Source organism: Balaenoptera physalus (genome assembly GCF_965194825.1).
Source record: "Balaenoptera physalus genome assembly, chromosome: 20".
Taxonomy (NCBI): Eukaryota; Metazoa; Chordata; class Mammalia; order Artiodactyla; family Balaenopteridae; genus Balaenoptera; species Balaenoptera physalus.
In genome coordinates, this window is record NC_138901.1 from 53,110,157 (window position 1) to 53,130,112 (window position 19,956).

The window sequence follows — 19,956 nt, forward strand, 5'->3', positions numbered from 1 at the left end:
ATAAATACAATGAATAAATCACCTTGGCCACCAACAGGAAATACACCTAACCTCATGACTGCTAATCTGACAATCCAGGCTAAACACTCCCTGTGTCTTCAAAGGTTCTTCACATGAGCCCCAGGCTCTTTCATCATCCTTGATGCTCGATTCTGAAGACATTTTATACAGTCCTCTAAATCGGCCTCTGTACCAGGTATAGTCTGACCTGCAGACAGTTGCTCAGGCTTTTAGTCCCCTCCCTCCTTCAAAAGTGTATATATACCTGTAATAATGCAACCTACAGGCCCATGAGCTTCTTTGGGAGTCAAAGCAGGTAATGGTCTCCATGTCACCCCTCCCAGCACAGTTTTTGCTAAACTACCACTCTGTGCCTCTGCAGTTGGGCTTTAATGTATCTGGGTTTTTAGACTTGAGGACTGGACTCCAAACTCCTTCAGCTTCTGTTTTTGTCTTCAAAAATCATGTAGAAACTGAAGCATTCAAGGCAATTCCCCATGGGTTCAACTCTGAAGTGTCTTACAGTGACTGGGACTTGGAGCAAGCTCTTGACAAGACTATTATTATTCTACCACTGTTTTGGTCACTTCTGAGTCTACTGATACCTCACTCTAGAAACCTGGCTGAGTGAGGGAAGTACTTGGTTACTCCAAAAGCACAGGAAAGGAAGGGAGAGCTCAAGAAAACAACGCTGCAAAGATCTGAAATACTGGACTACTGAAAAGAACTGTAAACTTACCTAAAATACGTGCAGAGTGAGCGGAAAGTGAGCTGCAGGGACTGCTTGTGTTCCTGCTCGGTGACATTCTTCTAGAACACAAGAAACTGCATATTCAGGAAATCTATTCCACAACATTCTAGAGCCCTAGAGCAGCACAAAATGCCATGGCCCACTGATCCCAAACATGGGGAAAGCCGGGGTCAGCACACCACCTGACGGGCCCAACTTAGACCTGGCCTAGCGCGAAGAGGGAGCAGAACCAAGAGACGGCAGGTGTACGTCTGTTCACTGCGGAAGCTGACATTTCCAAGCCTTCCTGCAGGAAAGCTTGATGCAAATGTTAGGAAGGTGACTTCCAAAAGATGTCTATTTTCATCCCTGGGCAGGCCATCCCAAGAGGAGGGGGCAGAGACAGAGCGCCTTTCTTGTGAGCTTTCTGTTTGTTTTTTTAAACAGGATCTAAGCTTTCTCTGTATAAGTCCAAACAGCCTACGGTGACAGTTGAAGGAATCACATCCCCTGATGAGGCTATGGGTTACTGTGCGGGCACTTTTTTTTTTTCTTAATTCAATAAATGTGTTGAACACCTACTGCTATGCAAGGCACTGGCGGAGATTTCCAGAGGATTTAAGACCCGGGGCCCTGCCTGGCACAAGAGGGCGGGAGAGATAAGATATGGTCACAAATGACAGCAGTTTAATTCATCTGCACGAGAAGGGAAAAAAAATATAGACCTTACCACTGCTGTCAGATACATGGGCAAAGGAAAAGTTAATGGGCTGCTTTACTAACACACAGCAATGTCATTCAAGAGGTCGCATGTCCTCTATTTTTCTGTGTGGGACACGAGCTAACAAAAAAACCATTTGCTCAGCTGCCTGATAAATGCTTCCAGCAAACAAGTGGGACAGAGGTTCTTCCACAATTCAGAGTCAGCTGATGCTGTCAAAGGTTAAAACTCACGACGTAAAAACTGACCCAAAGGGAACCCCTCGTGCCCTGTTGGTGGGAATGTAATCGGTGCAGCCACTATGGAGAACTAATGGCTTCTGAGGGTGCTCAAAAAATTAAAAACAGAACTACCATACGATCCAGCAAATTCCACTCCTGCATGTCTATCCAGAGAAAACAAAAACACTAATTAGAAAAGACATATGCACCCTTATATTCACTGCAGCATTATTTACAATAGCCAAGATATGGAAGCAACCTAAGTGCCCATCAACAGATGAACGGATAAAGAAGATGTGAGATATATATACACACACACACACACACACACACACACGATGAATGAATATTAGCCATAAAATCTCGCCATTTGTGACATGGATGGACCTAGAGGGTATTATGCTAAGTGAAATAAGTCACACAGAGAAAGACAAATATTGTATGATTTCATTTATATGTAGAATTTAAAAAACAAAACAAATGAACAAACATAACGAAACAGGAACAAAGTCATAGATACAAAGATGGTTCCCAGAAACAGGTGGTTCCCAGAGGGGAGAGGGGTGGAAGGAGGGAAGAAATAGATGAGGGAGATTAAGAGGTACAAACTTCCAGCTGCAGATTAAATGAGTCCCAGGTATGAAATGCACAGTGTGGAGAATATAGTCAATAACTATGTAATATCTTCATATGGTGACATATCATAAAATAGACTTATCGTGGTGATCATTTTGAAATGTACAGAAATATTGAATCACTATGCTGTATAACAGGAAATAATGTAGTGCTGTAGGTCAATTATACTTCAAAAACAAACAAACTCATAGAAAAAGAGATCAGAGGCAGGGGTCAGAGGAATTGGGTGAATGCAGTCAAAAGGTACAAACTTCTAGTTATAAGCTAAATACTAGGGATGTAACGTACAACGTGATAAATGTGATTAACACTGCTGCGTGTTATATATGAAAGAGGTCAAGAGAGTAAATCCTAAGAGTTCTCATCACAAGGAGAAAAACTGTTTTTCCATTTCTTTAATTCTGAGATTTCTTTAATTTATATGAGATGATGGATGTTCATCCAATTTATTATGATAATCGTTTCATGATGTATGTAAGTCAGGTCATTATGCTGTGCACCTTAAACTTATACAATGCTGTATGTCAATATATCTCAATAAAACTAGAAGAAAAAAACCTGATCCCTCAAGCTGATATGCAAATTTTGCAGACAGCTGAAAACAACCAAAGATCCTCCCTCCTCTCGGAAACCTTCCTCCATCACTTAACCTGAACAAAATTCTCCTCTAAACACCTATTGCATATAGGGTCAGTTTTTCCTTGTGGCAGTGCCCCCAACTGGACTGCAGTCATTTGGCATCAGGGACCACATTTTATGCTTCTTTTATTCCCTTTTTTGTTTCTATGGGGCTTTATGCATCCGACAGGGCACTTTTATTGCATTTACTAATTAGTTGTTACATACAGAAATGCCCTTTTAAATGCTGCATCTCGTTTTCTTCATCAAAGTCTTCTCAGTAATTCTAATAGTTGTTTGTCTAAACAGACAAATAATGGTTATTTGTTTTATTCTTTCTAATTGTTATTTTTAAAATTTCTTTTCTTTGTCCTACAGCACTGGCTAGGCCTTCTAATATAATATCAAAGAGAAGCAGTGACAGTAAGCATCCTTGTTTTATACCTCATTTTGGAAGGGATGAGTCAGTGTCCCAAAGACCAGTACATTGTTTATTGTAAGTTTTGGATACATGCCCTCCAAGAGATTAAGGAACTTCCCTTTTATATCAAGTTTGCTAATGGTTTTGTTGTTTGAACCATCATCAGAAGTTAATCTTATTAAAATTTTTTCTGCATTTATCAATATGATTTTTTTCCTCTCTGATTTCATTGACTGATTTTCTAATGTTAAACCATCCTTGAATTCCTAGGATAAATCATAATTTTGGGCGGGAAGATTAAAACTTGGTTGCATTTTCTTTACAGACATAAACTGAAATATTTATGAATAAAATAAGTCAGGGATTTACTTTGAAATAATAAAGAGGGGTGGGAGTGGGTGAAGTATATTACAGATGAAACAAGATTAGCCTAAGTTTATAATTATTGAATCTAGGTGATGAGTACACTTAGGGGGTTGGAGGGATTCATTATATGTATTATTTAGTCTAGTTTTGTATTTAGATTTTCCCATAATAAAAAGTTAAAATAGGGGCTTCCCTGGTGGCTCAGTGGTTAAGAATCCACCTGCCAATGCAGGGGACTCGGGTTCGAGCCCTGGTCTCGGAAGATCCCACATGCCGCGGAGCAACTAAGCCCGAGAGCCACAACTACTGAGCCTGTGCTCTAGAGCTCGTGAGCCACAACTACTGAGCCCATGTGCTGCAACTACTGAAGCCCGCGTGCCTAGAGCCTGTGCTCCACAACAAGAGAAGCCACCACAATGAGAAGCCCGCACACCAGAAGAAAGAGTAGCCCCCACTCGACGCAACTAAAGAAAGCCCGCATGCAGCAACGAAGACCTAATGCAGCCACAAATAAATAAATAAATAAATAAATAAATTTATTAAAAAAAAAAAAGTTAAAATGTTGGAACCTCCCTGATGGTCCAGTGGTTAAGAATCCACCTGCCAATGCAGGGGACTAAGGTTTGATCCCTGGTCGGGGAACTAAGATCCCACATGCCACAAGCAACTAAGCCCACGCGCCACAACTAGAGAGCCCTCGTGCCGCAGCTACAGAGCCCACACACTCTGGAGCCCGTGCGCCACCAGAGAGAAGCCTGTGCACCACAACTAGAGAGAAGCCCGCGCACTGCCACGATGAGCCCACGCTCCGCAATGAAAGATCCCATGTGCCACAACTAAGACCCAAAATAAATACATAAATAAAAATAAATATTAAATAAAAGGTTAAAATGTTAAAAAGAACACTTGGTTGTAGGCATGTCATAAAGCTGAAGGAGACTAAGCTCTCCCTTTGTGATTCAACGGGTTCTAAAACGGAGGTCAGGATTATCTGTCATCCCCACCCTGAGTACAGTGCTATGTCCTTAGATACCTGTGTCCCACACAAAACTTTGCACACAGTATTAAATACACATTTAGGAAACTGAAACTGAGAGGATATTCAGAGAAAACAAAGACTAATAAGTTTCACCCCAACAGAGTTCTGGAATGGAATCCGTACTTTTAACGTAAATAATTACCATCATGGTGAAGAGATGGTCCCGCCGGGTCTGTCGATCAGGAAAGAAGACGGCAGCCCCATTAAGAAGGGTATTCCTGACTTCTTGTTTCAATATTTCCATGGGTGCAGAGTCTCCATCCACCCTATCCACCACTGATAAAAATGAATAATCAGCTTTAATATATCCCACCTATTCACTTACAATATATATATCAGCTTTAGCCCATAAACTCGCTACCAGAGCAAAGAAATACTTCTGTACAGGCTAGGCAGTGTAAAGAAATTATTTTTTTATTTGTTTACATTTAACAAAAATAAAGACTCTATGTACCAGCTTTTATTTCATTATTTCTGTCCTTTTGAGACACAACTTGGCAAAGCTTTAAAAATAACTTCAGATGATCACGTGTTTCATTCTCAATTAATGTTACCATCTCCCCACCTCAATCTATCAGCCTCATCCCCGTGTCTCAGTTGAAGTGAAGACTGGAGTGTGACAGCAATTACTCTCAATATAACACAACTGTATATCAGAAACCAGGAGGAAGTCGTTGAAGAGGGACTAAATCCTGAACTCCAAATAATGATTCAAAAGAGGATCACGGAAACTCATTTTCCAAAGATGTAAACCCTTTCCTGGGTGTGCATGGTCAGAGGACCCCCTGTTCTCTAAAGCAAAAGGCCCTGCAGGCTACGAGCTCAGGGTCACAGTAAAGAAGAACCCCAATCCCTACCATCACATAGGTGTGTGTAGAGCTCCTTGGCGGCCTCTACCCGCCTACGGCTCATGCTTGGAGCCTTGGCGTCCTCAGAGGTGGCTGACGCGTCTCCTTGCAGCACGGAGAAACAGCTCTGGAGGAGCTGCAGAAGCAGGGTTTGGGCACAGATGCATTCTTCCCTTGGGCTACAGAAAGACAAAGAATGTCAGAGAGCAAAAATGCAAGTTGCTTTTACCCTCCAAGCCAAACAACTATCTACAAAGGGCTCTCCCCGCTAGGCATCAGGCTCAGTAAAAAGAATGCCAACCAGAGGCAGAAAGGTGGAAAGGAAAGAACAATGGACTGGGTAGAGTCTGAAAACACAGACCCTGTCTGACTATGCCCACTCTGGGCAAAGAAATGCACCTCTGATTCTGTTTCTTCAGTAGTATAATGAGAATACTATAATCCTTGACCTGCTTATCATTATAAGGTTGTAATATAAATGACAAAATGCTTGCAAAAACACTGCCCAAATAAAGCACTTTGTAGAAATGTAAGATGTTTATTTTCAACAATAACCAAATCTTTCGAATCAGAGCAGTATAAACTAGTAGGAAGTAAAAAATCTTGGAAGAAAAAAATTGTCCTTTTAGAACAGCAAAACTCAGTGTTTTCAGTTGTGCTTATCAATATACGATTATCATCTTGTAACAAATTCTGACTTACTTTTGCTTTAATTTACTGTAAAAATCCCAAAAGATCTGCAAATCAAGACCCGCGAAGTCCAGAAAAGATCTGTATTTTAAGCCACTTTCCTTCTGCTGTACCTAAAAAATAATAAAGACCAGAAAAAATAAAATTGAAAAATGCATTTAGAGAAATATTGTAATGGCTCATTTACTTCTCACTGTTAAGGGATAAGGTGGCTCCGCATGTGTAAAATTCCAACATAACTGATGCTTAAACTAAAAAGTCCGTGAACAACTGTTTTTGGTGTGAAACTTTCTAAAATACATGTGTGTGTGTACACATGTACGTGAATGTATATATACACGTAACATATACACACACATCCCCATGGAAGCTCCTTGACTTCACAGCTACTACACCTGGAACATAAGTGAATCTTTACTTGGCGATGATTATTGCCCAGGACCATCCTGCAGCATGCTTTGACCCTTCCCTGCATGTAGGCTGAAAGATCAATTCTGCTGTGATCGCTTCTGCTACTCCTACGCATCTCCCTCTCATTTGCTATTTTCTGCTGTGATAGGAGAGCTCCAGTAACAAAGACCAAACAATCCATATACAAATTGAGTCACCAGCCTCTGAATGTGCCCTGAAGCAGAATGCAGGTCAAGAGTAGACACTGTTGCGTACCACACGTGAGAGGGCTCCACTGGATTCCTGAGTGATAAGCCATGTTCTCTATAGTGATGGCTGCAAGAACCTTTCTTTGAGTAGACTGTCACTGTGTTTTTATTAGTGACTGTAGAAGTCAGTATCAAAAACACAATGTTCACAGCAGCATTATTTACAATAGCCAAGATATGGAAGCAACCTAAGTGTCCATCAACAAATGAATGGATAAAGAAGATATGGTATATGTATACAATGGAATATTATTCAGCCATAAGTAGAACGAAATTTTGCCATTTGTGACAACATGGATGGACCTGGAGGGTATTATGCCTAATGAAATAAGTCAGACAGAGAAAGACAAATACTGTAAGTTTTCACTTATATGTGAAATCTAAAAAATGAAATAAACAAACAAATATAACAAAGCAGAAACAGACTCACAGATGCAGAGAACAAACTAGTGGTTACCAGAGGGGAGTGGAGTGTGGGGAAGGGCAAAAATAGGTGAAAGAGATTAAGAGGTACAAACTACTAGGTATAAAATAAAATTTAAGTTACAAGGATATAATGTACAATACAGGGAATATAGTCAATATTTTATAATAACTTTGCATGGATCAGATTACCATGAAACTAATACTGTAAGTCAACTATATTTCAATTTAAAAAACATCCTGTTATTATTTTTGGTACTTTTAGTAAACAAACAGAATTCACCTACACTTCAGGAATAATTCTAGGGCTTAAAGAAGACATAAATCCCATAAATGTGCTTTGTCTCCCTGGCAACCAAAGCTGGGGCTCTTTAAGATCTGTATGCAGGTCTATCCCAGGAAACCTCACGATGGTGACCACATGCCACTTCGTCTGCCACTGACTGACGCCATCAATGCCCAACGCCTCACTCCCCTTGGCCTCCCAACGTCATCACAGCAGCCCGATGCCTGCCCTCCTCATTCGTACTGCATGGCTTCAGCAGGGCCAGGTTTCACCGGCTGGTGTTCCTTTCCCCAGACACTGTCGTTACTCTTCCCAAAGGAATGAGGTGTAACAACTGAGGAAACACTACCAGGTCATGGGCGAGCTGCTGGATGAACTGAAGGGTCCTGAGGAGCAGTGTGGCCCCACAGACGCTCTCCTCCGCGCCCTTTCTGCAGTGAGCACGGACGATGCTCTGCTCCGCTTCTGCCCTCGCGGGCCGGAGGTACCCACTGACGCTCAAGCCTTGTACTCCCAGGCGCTCTGCCGACTCCTGGCGGGTGCAGAGGAACTTCACCATCAAATACTGGAAAAGGACAAGACAGAGGTGACGAGAAGGACTTAGAAGCCCCAGGTACTGACAAAAGGGAAATAAAGGCCTTTCTGGGCAGGTCTTCCTGTGACTTTAATAATTAATGAGGTACCACTATGCTTAGCACTGGAGACACAAAGTGTAAGTCCAGCATCTACAACAAACAGGGAAGAGACAATACAAATGCTGAAGTCAGGTTTGGGGAAAGATCACAATATGAGAAACGGCACTATTCCTGCTTCAAGGCAAAAACAGGATAAGACAGGATGAATAAGAGAAGGACGTCTGCTTTGTGGCACAGTCATTTTGAAACAGACAACAGCTATATGGTGAAAACAGTCAATGACTGCCCTAAGGGATCATCTCCAAGCCCCCACTTACCTGTAATCCATGTGCTGGGAGCCCAGGACACAGCCTTGTCTGCTCAAAGCTAAAGCCATTTGCAAAGCCCAACTTCTATGCACACTCTCTGCTTATTATAGTGAAAGCTCCTTTGTTGAGGGCCTTTCAGAATCCACTACTCAGCTGCGTAAATATTTACTGAGCACCTACTATGTACAAGTCCTGAAGATAGTTCTTGTTTCTCTTATTTAAGCTTCTTACTAAGATTCACAACGGAGGTTAAAAAAAATTAAGTAGCCAGATAATCATTGTTTCTTTCATAGCTACGGAAAGACATCTCTCTTGCATTTAGGCCTGTGGACTTACTGCTCCCTCAGCCTGAGAGGCCTTTCTCCACACCTCTCAGCCTGGCTAAAGATGACAGCTTAATCAACTTTCAACACTTGGCATCGCACCAACTTTCCTGGGAAGCCTTCCCTAGTGAATTCCAGGCTGGGTAAATATTGTTCCTTTGGGCTGCAACAGCCCCGTGTGTCTCTTTATCAGCCCATATCACAGTGTCTCATACATCTGTGTCTCCCACTAGACTCGGAGCTCCGTGAGGGTCATGATCACATCTGACTCACCTGCAGGGTTCCAGTGCTGGCACAGGGCTGGCACACAATAACTGCTTGATAAACACAGTACAAAAGGAGGGGAGTGGGCAAGTGTGCGAAGGCCACACCTCACTGATACTTACCTTGGCAACCCTGCACTGTTGCAACTTGACATCTGCTTCATCCCACTCTTCCTCCAGCTCAAACCAGCCAATAGGATCATCCTCGCCAAGGTTATCAGACGGGCAACCAATCCTGTAAACACAAAGGTAATTACAAAATGTTCTCCTATTCCTAAACTTCTCAAGGGTCTAACGAATAAGGCACCACCTAAATGGCATTTAACTTGGTTACACGGCCTGTCGGTTAACAATCGAGGACGGGGTGTGGCACGTGGTGCCTCTCTGAGCATACGAGGGAGCTGGTGGTAATGTCCTCCCCACTTCTCAGCCTCCTCATCTGTGCAATGGGAACTATTATTAGTCCCAAATATAACCTGGGAACTAAGGGAAGTTTGCTTCTCTAGATAACTGGCTTATCTGAAGAATGAGACCTGAAGTCAAGGCATCTGAGATGAAGATACTCAGGAATAAGGTACAATGCAACAGCTGGTGTGTGCTTCTGGAAAAATCCAAAGGAGAGGCAGGTTCAGTTTTCTTTCCCTAGGTCTGGCTAACATAGGTACGACTGGCCTGAGATTCACAATTGCAACAACTGAAGGGTAAAAGCTGAGGAGCTTTCAGATCCTGGAGCTCCAAAAAAGGAAAACTACAGCCTCCACAGGCCTCAGGATTTTTCCCTATTACTTAAGAAGTCCTGGGCTTCCCTGGTGGCGCAGTGGTTGAGAATCTGCCTGCCAATGCAGGGGACACGGGTTCGAGCCCTGGTCTGGGAAGATCCCACATGCCGCGGAGCGACTAGGCCCGTGAGCCACAATTGCTGAGCCTGCGCGTCTGGAGCTTGTGCTCCGCCACAAGAGAGGCCGCGATAGTGAGAGGCCCGCACACCGCAATGAAGAGTGGCCCCCACTCGCTGCAACTAGAGAAAGCCTTCGTACAGAAACGAAGACCCAACACAGCCATAAATAAATAATTAATTAAAAAAAAAAAAAAAAGTGAGCTGATGGACAGGCAAACTGCTCTAAAAAAAAAAAAAGTCCTTCCAGGGAAGCATTTCAACCCAAAGGCTGAAGAAGTACAACTGTGTGCCATTTCTTTTTTTTTTTTAATTATTTATTTTATTTATTTATTTTTGGCTACGTTGGGTCTTCGTTGCTGCACACGGGTTTTCTCTAGTTGCGGCAAGTGGGGGCTACAGTTTGTTGCGGTGCGCGGGCTTCTCATTGCATTGGCTTCTCCTCTTGTGGAGCACAGACTCTAGGCACGCGGGCTTCAGTAGTTGTGGCATGCGGGCTCAGCAGTTGTGGCTCACGGGCTCTAGAGCGCAGGCTCAGTAGTTGTGGCGCACGGGCTTAGTTGCTCCGTGGCAGGTAGGATCTTCCCGTACCAGGGCTCGAACCCGTGTCCCCTGTGTTAGCAGGCGGATTCTTAACCACTGCGCCACCAGGGAAGCCCCTGTTTCTTTTTAAAATTGGATACTTGAATGGTACTTCCTTTTCAGGAATTAAATAACTGAGAAGGAGAAAATGGCAGTCTTTTCAAGTAACATTCCTAAAACTTTAAACTATTTAGTCTGTGATACGGCTAACAAGCTAGCCAACACATGAGTATTCTGTATGGATAAGATAAGCAAACACAGGGATTTACAAGAAGAAAACAGCAAGAAGAAAAAGACAAAGGACCCAGAGTAGGTTCTGTAACAGAGAGAAAAAAACGTTCTCTTCTTACCATTAAGTCTTTCTTAGCATAAACCTTTCATGATATAGTTAACCCTAAAACCAATGGGACAGGTGGTATTCCGTCTTAGCCCCAAATCATGCCAATGACTTTCATCAATATGGTGTGTTTGAGGATTTTTCAATTCACCCTTCGGGAGTCATCAAGGAAATCCTTGAGATACAGAGAGCTGGCAGGATGTCAGACAGTGGGGAGAAGCAACCTTGCTCACTACACCAACTCACAGGCAGGGTGGAGAAAACAGAGCTAAGTATCAGTCCTCTTAAATATGTACAGCAACCAAACAGCTGGTCCCAGAGTGTGCTGACTGATCGATGTCTGACCAGAGGGCAGACAAAAAAAAAAAAAAAAGGCAAGAAGACAGACACATGTCTATTACCATTTTGATCTCCAAACTGGAGAGGGACTGATAATATGTAGCCCAAGCAAATCAGGATTTCAGAGTAGTTCAGGCTGGAACCAGGAGCTAAAATCAACAAGGGACTAGCAAATAAGCCTGCACTTAGGTTCAAAAAAAAAAAATCATCCTATATAAGATGTGAAAGATCTTGTTTGACAGCAGGTTTAGGGAAAAAAAAAAACCTATATTAATATGTCCCAGGAGTGGGACACAGCTATTTAGAAACAAGTGTAATCTCTAGTTATTGTTTAAAAAGAAAAGCATCTTTTTAAAAAGCATGTATGTGTGATGGGAGAGAGATTTGTTTCAATTCATTTAGAGGGCTGAAATTAAGACCACAGAGTTGAAATTACAAGTGTAGATTTCAATAAACATAGAATATGTTACTGAAGTGCAGTGAGTTCTCCATCATTAAGGATATTCTAGGGAGGCTGAGTGATCCTTTGTCAGGGATGCCACCAAAGGAAGTCCAGCAGAGAGAGGAAGTTATTCTAGATCCTTGTTATTCCAAGTGTGATCCGTGGTCGGGGAGCATCAGAGTCGCGGGGGAGCTTGTTAGAAATGAAGGTCTCAGGCCCCAGGCAGAACCACTGATTCAGAATCCGCATTTTCACACAATTATCGGTGGTTCATACGTACATGAAAGCCTAGTAGTACGGTACTCAGTGATAGTAAAAACTCCAGCACCCCATTACCTGTGAAATACAGGAGCAAAAAGGGCAAGTCTCGGGCTCAGCTGCATGAGTTTTAACTTGCTACTAGTAATTAGGGAGGTAACACTGTCCAAGAGGTCACCAACGATGTCTGTGGCTAAATCCAACAAGTCCACTTCTAGACTTACGTCACCGACTCCGGGGTAACATCCAACACCGTTGCCCACTCCCTACCTCTTTAACCACGATTTTCCCCTGGCTTCATAAGGACACTTCCCTGGCTTCCCTGCTGCTTCTCTGGCTGTTTTTCTCAGCCTCCCTTTCTCTGCTGCCCCATAAATGCTGGTGCCTCTCAGCATGTTGACCTAAAGTCTCTGTTCTTCCCAGCCCACACACTCCTCCAGAATGATCTCTTCTAATTCATTTTAAACTATCACCGAAATGTCTCTCATATCTCTGCCTTCAGGACAACATCTCTTCTAGGTTCCTCACCTGTTTATCCAACTAGCTGTGGGATATCTCAGAGGCTTCCTAGAACCTCAAATCCAACAGGACCAAAACTGAGCTCATCATCTTCCCACAAACCTGTTTTCCCCGAGGTATTTTCTGTCTCAGAAAAAGGCGCTACCAATGTCCCCTCTGGTGAGCCAAAAATCCAGGACTCACTGAGGCCTAAGCCTCCTTCTCTCTCCTGCTGTACATCAGCCACTCACCAGGTCCTGCTGCTTCTCCTTTCTAGCCGTCTCTTCAATCGTCCACATCTCTCCATGGCTCCTGTTGCTGCTCTAGTTGAGGTTACCCGCACTCTGGCTTCCCAGGTGACCGTGACAGCCTCCCCCCACTTCATCTGGCCTCCCCGCTTGCTCTCCTCCAGCCCACCTCACACAGCAGGCTCCAGAGCAGCACTTCCAAACCACAAATGCGAGCTCTCCTCGTTCTTCTTGAAGCTCCTCAGCAAACACTCCACCCTGCTCCCTGCCCCTGCCCCCATGGCTTTCAAGATAAAGTCTAAACCCTGAAACAGAGACAAAAGGGCCTTTAACGACCTGACCCTTCCCTAGCTCTCCAGCTTCACCTCTCCCCACTCTCCAACTCACGGCACACCTCAGCAACGTGGGGCTGGTCAGTCCCTTGTGTACACCAGACCCCACCTGAGCTCTCAACTCTGCTCTGCTCTTTGCTCAGGACACTCTGCTTCCACTTCTTCAAGTAGTTAATTAGCTTTAGCTCATTCATATTCAACACTTCCTCCAGGAAGCCTTCCCTGATCAGGTCAGGTGCTCTGCCATATGCTCCCAGAGCACCTTATCCCTCCTATCTACCTCGCATTTATAGTACTGTGACACTGTAGGCTTTATCATCTGTCTTCTGAGCTAAACAGTAGGCTCTACAGAGCAGGGAACGGGCCAATCTGCTCATTACGGTATCTTCAGTACCTAGCATCAGGCCTAGCACATCGTAGGTGCTTAATAAATATTTTCGGTAAAAACACAAAAATAGGAGGAGGGAAGCTGGGGCCTGGGTAAATTTTCCAGTGGCTAGATAAGACGAGAGACCTCAGGCTGCCCACAATTCAGGCAGGTATTATTACCCAACCATTTTGAAGATGTGTACACCTGGTCACAGAAGGGACCGAGTAAGAGACTATGAACAAATTAAAATATATGTCTTCACATGTGCTGCCGGAAAGCAATGAATGCTCGTGGCCACTGAAGATGGGTTAGTGGCAACTTTTCTATAAAGAAAACATACTTCACCAATAAGAGAATGTATACAATCTTATTAACTATAAAGATTTTTATTCTGTTCCTTACCTGCTTTTTACAAATTGCCTGAATTCCTGAAGCTTCCATTTGTCATATTTTTCAAACCTTTTGAAGTGCTCTTCTGCATGAAATTTATCAGAAGATGAATTATAGGCAAACACCAACCCACACTGGGCACCAATGCCACCACGTCGAACCTGGAAATAGAGATCTAAATAAAGTACATCAAAGGGACCAAAGTTCTGTGGCCATTTTGTTCCCAAATAATATGGTCAAATTCAAATAGCTTAACGCAAAAATCAAACCAACAAAATGAGATTTCAAATACATTAAGTCCTGGAAAAGTAAGAAAGCTGCTTCCCAAGAAATGATTCCTTACTTTTCTTGATCCTTATACTCATACCATTTACAGACTTAACAATCTATTCATCTTTGTGCCCTTGCCTTCTGCTACAGGCCTGACACAGAGTAAATAATCACTAAATGTTCAATGAAAAACCAGTGACATGGACCTCTGAAATACAATCCTATTTTTAAAAATAGTAGTAACATTTACTAAAGAAGGCAGAATAAGAATTACCATAATTCTGATCTGAGTAACTTGGAAGGCAGATTCAGTTCCTGTAGAAAAAATAATACTGGCTCTGGTTTTTCCAGTCTCTGTAAGAAAACCTACAAAAAGGAAAAACGAAAGTTAGGATGACTGAGGCACCTGTAATAACCCTAAGAACTAAGACCAACAAAACCAAAGCATATCCTTTGAGGCAGAGGGCATCTAGTCTATCTGGTTCTCTCATAAAAATCAGAAAAAGAAAGAAGAAAATTAGAAAAAGAATTCCCCTCTGGGCAGAAGCAACCCCCCTGATAGACACCGAGGTAACAGATCATGGTCCAGGTATAACTTGGTCAGAGCACAATCTTTTCAACTTTTCAACAGTACAGGCTGCTCGGCTCTGAGGTAACGATAAAGAAATAAAAAGTTGATAAGGACTGTGGCTTTAATTCAGAGAGACAAAAGACTGAACAATCAATCATCTTTCTGAACCATTGCTAAAACCATGACTGACGTTTGGCTGGGCTGTTAGAAGCAAGCAGGCTTAAAGGCTGAGAGAGGAATTAGATAGTTTCTCGAATACTCTGTCAGGAAAGACTGTAAAAGTCTTTGAAATGGGCAAAAAAAGAATGCTGGGTGTTTGTTTAGTGCACTCTTTGGGGCATCTCCACCTTTCTTTGTCTCTGAACTATTTTACAACTCTGTAAATTGTAGAATAATAACAGTAATGCAAAAGATTCTTGTCCACAGAAATAAAAATTGTGTCTATAGGAACATAGCTGATTATTCCTTATGAAGACTGACCAATTTTGCAACCATCTGTAGATTCATGTCAGCATTCTTACTGGTCTACGTGTACTAATGAGTTCTCCTTTGACCTGCTTGTAACATCTTACTGGTTCCCTCAGTAATTAATGGGATAAATAAAAAGATTGACATGTGTTCATTTTATATTTGTATGAGAGTTGTGGTTCACCTCTTTTGCTGTTGTTAATTATCCTTTAAAAATTTACAAAAAGGTCTGTTAAAGCCAAGGCTGCTTTTCTCTTTCCAACCTCTGTAAATTATATAACTTACACATTTACTCAAATCAGCCTGACCACCCATTCTTCCCGAAACCATGAACTGCTTTCAACCACTCTGCCTTATCAAGATGAAAAGACTAAAACCAATTTCATGCTTATTTTATTACACTGAGTTCAATAAAACAAAAATTTGTGAAGTTAAATCTCCATAAGACAATATGCATTATTTTTCACCAAAACCAAGAAAATTAAATCCAAAGGAACCTTTACTAAATCACAGGGAGAAGCTATTATTGACCTAATGCTATCAAATAGTAATTCTACAGACAATTTTAAGAAGCCATACGGCCAGAAATTCACACAATTCTACTAACAGTAATACTAAAAACTATCCCAATTATTGAACTGGCACCTTTTCTCGGAGGTCTGGATGCCTCCAACTAATCAAACCTACTGTAAAGGCCGAAACGCTGCCTGGGAGCAGCTGCCAGTTTTCATTAGTCTCAAAGTAGCTGAAGCAATAATTTAAGTCAAAAGAATCAGACTCTTTTAAAATAACATGGCCATCAATTTTTTTAAGGCCCAAATAAATACATACATTAAACAAACAAAGCTTAAAAAGTAAATAAATAAAACCTCTGTGCTTCCTTTTCTTGGTAAAAAACCAGCTCATATGTCTAACCTATAGCATTTTAAAGCTACAACTGTTTGGACACCATGCCCTGCCTGCCCAATTTATTCTCTTAAAATGACAAGAAGAAAATAACCAATCTCAAACGTAAAGAATTTAATAACCCTACTCCTTCAGTTCTATTGGCAGCAGCCTGCACTCCTTTAAAACGCCAGACCCGTGGCTGTGACTCACAGGAGGTCAGCCCTCGGAGTGCCCACGTTCGGGTTCTCCGGGCACTCTGTGCAGCAAGGGGGAACGTCCAGTGTTTCCCAGCAGCTGGGGAACTTGAAAGGTAGCAGTGAAAAAGAGCTTTGGCCCCCATAAGGGGAAGAAACAAATCACTCCTCAAAACCCCACAGTTCCAGCTGTGAGGACTTTCCTCTGTCCTCCCTGTCTCGTCAGGTTCATTTTTTTGTAGAGGACCGAATCCTAACCTGAGTTACAAGAAACAGACAGTGACGGTTGTGAACGGAGAGACCAAGGGAAACCAAGGCTCCTCCCCACGCCCAGTCACACCCCACCTGGGTGCTCATCAGAAACACAACAAAAATAACAAATCCACGCACTACAACTAGTTTATGCAATTTACCCATGCAAGGTTAGGTGGAAGGCAGGGAGGAGAGGTGGATGGATAAGACACAGGGAGAGTAACAAACTATTCAAATCAGACCAGGCAGAAGAGCTGGCAAATGCATTTCAATAGCTACAGAAAAACCTGTGGTGCTTTCAGACTTAGAATGGTGTTAAAAATCCAGACTGATTTTAAGGACAATGAAAACACCCTGTATGGTATTATAATGATGGATATAGGTCATTATACATTTGTTCAAACCCACAGAATGGAAGACATCAAGAGTGAAGCCTAAAGTAAGCTATGGACTTTGGGTGATTACGATGTGTCAATGTAGGTTCACCCTTCGTAAAAATGTACCACTCTGGTGAGTGATGTGGATAATGGGGGAGGCTCTGCATGTGTGGGGCAGGGGGCATATGGGAAATCTCTGTACCTCCTTCCAGTTTTGTTGTAAACCTAAAACTGCTCTTAAAAAAAAATAAAGTCTTTAAAAAGAAAGACTAGATGGAGATGATTTGAAATTGTTATAAAAGTTTAAAAAAGTAAGATAGAACAAGAGAGGCCTTTCAGTAGATGATGATGAGAGTATGAAAAAAAAATCCATACACTGGTTTTAAGAAGATTCTGCCTTACATACTCCAGAGACAAAAATCCCAATTCTTCAGAGAGCAAAGGAAAAATGCAGGGGGCCTTTGGTAGAGTGGTCTTGCCTTTCCTGAGTGTGGGGAGGGGGAAACTGGCAAAGAGCTGCCACCGCCTCCTCCCGACCCCACTTTGGACGGCGGGTGACTGGGCGGTCTGCGGTGGCCCTCAGGGCGGCAGGAGATGAATGTGGGGGAGGAAATGTGTCTGCAGGGGCTGAGCTGCTCAGCGAGGACTGCAAGAAGCCTGCCTCGTGAGGCAGTCACGGCTTAAGAAGACCACCGGGAGGAGGTGTGACTGGTGAAGCACGTTTTCCCAGGTGTCTTTACTTCACTGGTGCTAATGCCCACAGGAAACAGGACAGAGAGGAGGCGACTACTGAGAACGCACAAGGTCTGTTCTGCTGTGAGGAGAGCCAAGGGGAAACCAAGTCCAAAGTGGTAAGGCCAGTTCCCTTCAATGTTTGATAACTGCTGGAACATTCCACGTCCTTTTCTGAACTGGCAACATTCAAAGCAGTACAGTGAGTAGAAAGGGGACACGTGCAGGAGACTAACCAGCTGGCCAACACGACGGATGAGGAAGAGACTCACAAACACTCCCTGGATGAGGAAAAGAGCCACAGTGCTGAACAGCACATCAGCAATCACCACGCTGACGCCAGGCAAGGAGTGAGGCTTCCTTCCAGACACTTCAAATGCCAGAGCAGCCATATGGAGAAATACCCTCATCTTAAGCTACGTTTTTAGCACTGATCCACTGAGTTTCTCAATACTTTGACATAACACAACAGAAAGACAATCTGAACTTAAAAATGGTAACTTTTTATATTCCAAGAGGAGACATCTTTGCTTTTCAAAACTGAAGGCTCTCAAGTACTTTTAAGTTGTTACAGGTGCCTGACACCTAGCAGGTGGCAACGCTGTAGTAAAGAAATCACGCACATGGTTCAGGAACCACTGAAGCCAACTGAAGGACATCGCAGCGAAGACTGCATATCTTGAAAGTTTTGAAGACCACAGCGCGGTTTCACACAGCCTCTAGTGAGCACCATGGCCCTTTCTACTCACTATAACCCGACAGGTCCACCACTCACCGTCCCTCGTCCACGGCTCAACAAGGAGGTTTTCAGGTCCTGACTTCTCTTCTTTTCCCTTGACATCACAGGCCTGAAGAGTCAACTGCAGAGGTTTACCTGATCAAAGAAAAGAAAGAGAGAGAAAGAGACAGCCTGAAGCTAGCACTATGAAAAAATGGAAACTAGAATGCTCATCAGTGCAAATGCAGAGCCTGTGGACACCCAGACTGCTCGGGAAACATGTACCCGTTTAAAAGCTAAAATAGGAAGTAATATTAGACAAATGTTGACACCATCCTTTTCTGCTTTCCTGAAAGAGACAAAGTACAGCTTATGTCCCTAAGTAATTCTGAGGAGAATCATTCTAGAATAACCACTAGCTGGAAACAAAGCACATTATAAGACACAGATTAATAGCACAGGCTCAACATATTTGTGTGTTGAGTCAGGGGAAGGGAGGAATTCCTAAGACACTGTTTTGGAGCCAGTAATTAATTTTATTGTAATTGCATTTAAATATATAAATAATGTCTTAGCGTTCTGGGTCTTGTTTCTTTAAAACATCTCCAGGCAAATTTTGAAAATTTTCAAAATTATAAAAATCAACTTTTGCTATAATGAAAACTTTTCTTTTTCTTTTGTTTTAATAATATAATGAAAACTTTATAACCCTATTAACCTATAACCCAACCCAGAACTAGAACATTATCAATAATGAACAGTCCCCCTATGCATTCCTCCTCCATCCCGTGCTCCTTGCTCAAGTAACTGCTAAACTGAATCAAAAACCTTTCTGGAGAATATTTTCCAGACACTACGTATCCCTCCCATTTGGCTGTGCCTTCTACGGGCCCCTACCCCTCCAAAAAAATGACCTTTCCAAAATTGGGGAGGGACTGGATTTACAAGACATCGATTGTCAGACTTAAAAAATTAAACATAAAATACATTATTAAGTGATATGAAGGCAAAGGTACAAATATCATGAGGAAATATCACAGTATTGCCTCTATTACTGAAGAGGATGGGATCCAATGCTGTACTTGTGGACAGAAACTTTAGCACTAGAGGCCAGGACAGCACATGTCCGCTGCAGTCATCTGAGAGTAGCTGTACGGACTCCAGTGTTGAGAAGGATTAGGAGGCCCCATCCTGGGTCAGCAGAAAAGTGCTAAGATGGATGCCGTTGGGCCCAGGAGGGGAAAGTGGTGGCAGGCATGTATGTATGACCATATATGTGGTTCCAACCAGCTATAAACTATCACGAGGATGCAGAGGGATGGATTCCAAGACAAGGATCCTTTGCTCTGGGTCTGGGGTAGCTTCCTCCCTCCTCCAGATGAGAGGTACTCCAACTTCCCAACCTCTTGACCTACACCATGAGACACTCCCATACTTTATCAAAGACGGCTGTGTTCAAATGGCCACCAAGCCTAAGTGGTTAGGCCAGTAACTCCTGGGAGTACAGCGTAGTGAACACTCAGCTTCTTCTGCTAACGCATCCATAAATGAACTAACATCTCCCTTCTCCCTACCAACCCCAAAGAAGATACGTTCTTCCAGAAATCA

At 42.8% G+C, this 19,956-nt stretch overlaps 1 protein-coding gene across 4 annotated transcripts in view; it reads right to left on the bottom strand.

The window, feature by feature from the left end:
• ZZEF1 (zinc finger ZZ-type and EF-hand domain containing 1) overlaps window positions 1-19,956 on the bottom strand; it is a 115,283-nt gene that overhangs the window by 64,584 nt on the left and 30,743 nt on the right. For 3 of the 4 annotated variants that reach the window (XM_082443768.1, XM_082443766.1, XM_082443765.1), the window contains exons 9-17: window positions 18,406-18,504; window positions 14,423-14,514; window positions 13,891-14,039; window positions 9,311-9,422; window positions 8,008-8,223; window positions 6,303-6,403; window positions 5,610-5,779; window positions 4,895-5,028; window positions 740-810 (exon numbers count right to left, since the gene is read on the bottom strand). In XM_082443768.1, coding sequence (XP_082299894.1) covers window positions 740-810; window positions 4,895-5,028; window positions 5,610-5,779; window positions 6,303-6,403; window positions 8,008-8,223; window positions 9,311-9,422; window positions 13,891-14,039; window positions 14,423-14,514; window positions 18,406-18,504 — 1,144 coding nt within the window. The remainder of the gene's footprint in view (window positions 1-739; window positions 811-4,894; window positions 5,029-5,609; window positions 5,780-6,302; window positions 6,404-8,007; window positions 8,224-9,310; window positions 9,423-13,890; window positions 14,040-14,422; window positions 14,515-18,405; window positions 18,505-19,956) is intronic. The other variant, XM_082443767.1, reaches the window with a different exon arrangement.